The sequence below is a fragment of the Protopterus annectens genome, chromosome 6.part1, assembly GCF_019279795.1.
Source record: "Protopterus annectens isolate FY-2018-M chromosome 6.part1, PAN1.0, whole genome shotgun sequence".
NCBI lineage: Eukaryota > Metazoa > Chordata > Ceratodontiformes > Protopteridae > Protopterus > Protopterus annectens.
Genome location: NC_056738.1, coordinates 40,895,805 through 40,899,742, shown reverse-complemented (window position 1 = coordinate 40,899,742; position 3,938 = coordinate 40,895,805). Strand labels below are relative to the sequence as shown.

At 39.2% G+C, this 3,938-nt stretch overlaps 1 protein-coding gene across 1 annotated transcript in view; it reads left to right on the top strand.

Moving 5' to 3' along the window:
• The first annotated feature begins 2,630 nt into the window (after positions 1 to 2,630).
• UCN (urocortin) overlaps positions 2,631 to 3,938 on the top strand; it is a 2,660-nt gene continuing 1,352 nt past the window's right edge. The window contains exon 1 of the mRNA XM_044075471.1: positions 2,631 to 3,938. This exon is cut by the window's right edge and continues 1,352 nt beyond it. Within this exon, the coding sequence (XP_043931406.1) occupies positions 2,634 to 3,152 (519 nt within the window). The 5' untranslated portion in view covers positions 2,631 to 2,633 and the 3' untranslated portion in view covers positions 3,153 to 3,938.

Below are 3,938 nucleotides of genomic sequence, written 5' to 3'. Positions count from 1 at the left end.
TACCCCAATGGTCTTTCATGCATGTATGAAATCCCAAGCCGAACTCTTCACAATCGGCTTTTGTTCACAAGTTTTGAAGGACGAGGCACTTTGGATAGCTCCACACAGACGCTAGCACCTTGGATAGCTCCACACTGGCGCTAGCACCTTGGATAGCTCCACTGCTGACGCTAGCACCTTGGCTAGCTCCAGTGCAATTGCGCCAGGACAACTCGTGTGCTAAGAATTCATACATTTTCCTACCTCCTGGTTCACATTTTAGAGACAAGAGCCAGAAAACACTAAGGCTGCATTAATAACATGCTGTACCATTTTAGTGCGCTAAGGACTGGCACTCTTGCATTGCTGTACCAGCAACTTCAGAGATGTTTTTCTTTCAACTCCACCCCAGAGCCCACTGCACAACCCGGCTTAATTGACCTTAGGCTGCACAATTAATTTGTACAGATATTTATTCTTAGTTCACGTACGTATTGCCTAGTAGACCCTACTACTTGTTTCCCAAAAAGAGTTGGCATCAGAGGAATCATTTCCTGGTGTGTACTACATGTGAAAGACAGACAGCTGGAGAGATAAACACAAATAATAATACTATTCAGATGTAAAATAAACATAAAAACACAAACTAGTTATTTGAGTTATGTGTAGCTATCTGTTCGAAGTAATAATTTCTCCAGGATTTGTTAATGTCAGTATCATTACCATAATTTAGTGTGAAAGGACTAAAAATGAATCATTTTTATGCAGAAATGCAACAATCGCCATCTAAAGTCATTTTTCTTCTTCTTTTGGCCCTGGTTTCTCGGCTATTCCAAATTTCACTTGAATTTATATGATGTAGAGATTCATTCCATTCATTTATAAGCTGTTCATGTACTTCCACTGACGTCAATTGGAGCTTCCTTGAATGTATATAAACATTCTGGTCGAAGCCTTGGAGTTAAGTGTTCAAGAGACGGGGCGTTTCATCAACCTCTCAGAGTTCATCCTCTTCCTGACTCAAAGCCTTGAGAATTTTCTTTTGAAAGGATAAGAAAGTAAGTTGATTAATATACATATTTGTCATTTCCTTGACTCTTTTTACTTTTACTCGGTTTTACAGGATAGTTACTTCTTGGTGTATATATGAATTACCTAATTATATACTAAAAACTGCATTCAGCAATCTTCATCTAATAGATTATTAAATACTTAGCTGATTTTTTGGTATATGCCCACAAAGAACGATCAAAAATAAGATTAGCAGTTCTTCAATTTAAACTTGCTAGTAAAAATTTTTGACTGGATTTAAAAGTTGCAAAATTAAGTTTACAAATTAGTCAGTAGCATCTGAAATGTGACATAAAATTTAGAGTGCATGTGCATATAAATTATGCTCTCCACTCTATAACCAGAAGCGAAGATGCCAATCCCCTACTGTGGTTTGCATGCAGAGTGTTAAAAGTTTAAAGAAAAGTCATACTTTCAGAACTTGCCAAGTTGACTGTCCTTCAAAAGTTAGTTTTATAATACATTTGGTAGCCATGATATAGGAATTCAAGTTTCTTGGTGAGATATTAAAATGCGACCAAGCCCTTCTGCTCATCAACATAAGCATAAATATTAATTGGAAGCTTTACCTAATACAACACCTGACTCATCCTCACTGCACCATAATACTCGCATCAATTAAAAACTCCCTGAGACCCTTTTCATGAACCTAAAGTGAGTATACGAACTGCAGGACAGACTGCAAGGATAATGAAAACTAGCTAGGTTTATTAACATTTAAAAGCTCGAAGGGCTGGTATGCACAATTGTCATATTAATATTTAAACTGAAAAAAAACGGTTGTACAGGATGAACAAGTAAACTTTGAAAACAGTAGATCAGAAAGGATAAACAATCAAATAAAAATATGTAAACAAAGTGTACCAAGCAAAGCGTATTTTCTTAACGGGGTCCAGTTGTTTACACATCTGGTGAGAAACAAGTGGCACCACGTGACTTGTTTCAGGGCATTTTAAGCACGCACCAAAGAGAGCCCAGCGTTTACAGGGATACAGTGGGTTTCAGATTTGGTCTTACCTAGAATCTATATGTACGATGCAATGAGAGAAGTAGCATTTCCCGAAATTGTTCGGATATTGATTGGAGTGCTATGGTAAGTCTTATAGGAAGCAAAAACTGTCCTGAAGTCAAACTGCCCCATCTAAAATTGTGGGGGTACAAGCCGTATTTCAAGATGATAAATGATTTTTACTAGAACAGGCAAAAACATTTTACCAGTAACAGCAATGGCAGACAGAAAGTCTACAAATGTCAGTCCGTGTGCCTATTCAAACTTTATTTACAGTGTCCTTGAAAAGTTTGACTGAAAATATTGCATTGCAAGTTAGAATCTGTTCTGAAAAAAACTAAGCTGTGTAAACACCTGTACTCTCTTGTCATGTACTTTCGTTATGTCTCACTGCAACACGTCCAGGCACACTAGCTCAAATGTTGTTAACAAGTTCCTGAAAAATGGAAATGTATTACTGCATAGTGCAACTTCTAGTACTTGCAACACTGTCTGGTACCTGTTTATGCATGTTCTTACATTTCACAATGAATTTACTAACTCTACATTCTTTATACGTTCCAGCACCTGAGCGATGAAGACTGTCCGTTTAGTTTTGCTTGCAACCTATATGTTCCTGGCACACATTCCTTCAAGATTCTGCCGCCCAGTTGCTGATCTCAACTTTTTCAGAAGCCGTGGCTCCACATTTAGTGTTAGAAATTCACTAAACGAACCAAGAGATGAAGCCTTGGTATACCTTCTAAGGGACAGACTGCTCAAGTACTTAGAGGAAGAGGACCCCGCCCTGCTGTCTAGCCTGTCCCAAATGTCCAGCCGGGTACGTGTGGCCGATCAGCCCTTATCCACTGCTGAGTTGGCCCGTCTTGTTGGCAGTGCAGAAAGCCTCACACACAGCCAGGTCCCCATTGGAGAGGCTAGTAACAGGATTGACCTTGATAACTTCCAAGAGCGCTTAAAGAGGGAAGATCCTCCCATCTCCATTGATCTCACGTTTCATATCCTGAGACAAATGATCGAAATCGCAAAAACCCAGAGTCAGAAGCAAAAAGCAGAGCAAAATCGGATCATCTTTGACTCAGTGGGGAAATGATGACTGGACCGATGCTCAAGGAAGGATATTCTCACCACGAAGCCATGCATTCGTCCGCTCCAGAGGTCCAAAGACCTCGCATCCGCACCATTTTGTCAGTGATACATCATTCCAGATGACTTGGTCTGAAACCAGTACCGTATTATGCCTTGACGAGCTGCTAAAACAACTTTACTGAGACTGCATCTGATGAAAAGGTGGGAAATGTAGCACAGACAGTAAACAATAGACTGCATTACTCAACTGTTACGATATGAGTTGTTATGATCTAAGGGTCGTGCTTTCATTTAGGTAGAAGTACATGCAATCTGTCTTCATTAAGAAAAGGAACACGTATCTCCATTTAAGTCGTGTATTAGTTAAGAACCCTCCACAAGCTTAACTGTAGCATCAGCACACTGCAGTCTGGCACGGTGTCAATAGCTTGGCACATTTCTGAAGGTCCCGCATACATTTTTAGACAACCTGAGTTGAAGACACAAGACAGCAGGTAGATGCTAGTCAGCAAGTACACCCGTATGAAATAAAGACATTTCCTAAAAAATGTAAAATGAACAGGCTAATATGGAAGCTGTCTTTTACTGGAGTATGAAAGAATTGGTAGTTGATCACTAACGCATAGCAGATTGCCCAAATAAAATGTTTAAGTTTAAAGATTAGGTAGGGAAATGCCTAATATTATAATTATTTATTATGGTTATCTAAGTATTTATTGATTTACTGATGTAGTCCATAGTGCCTTGTCACAGCCAGCCATGATTTATGTGGCGCATGTACGTGTTAACA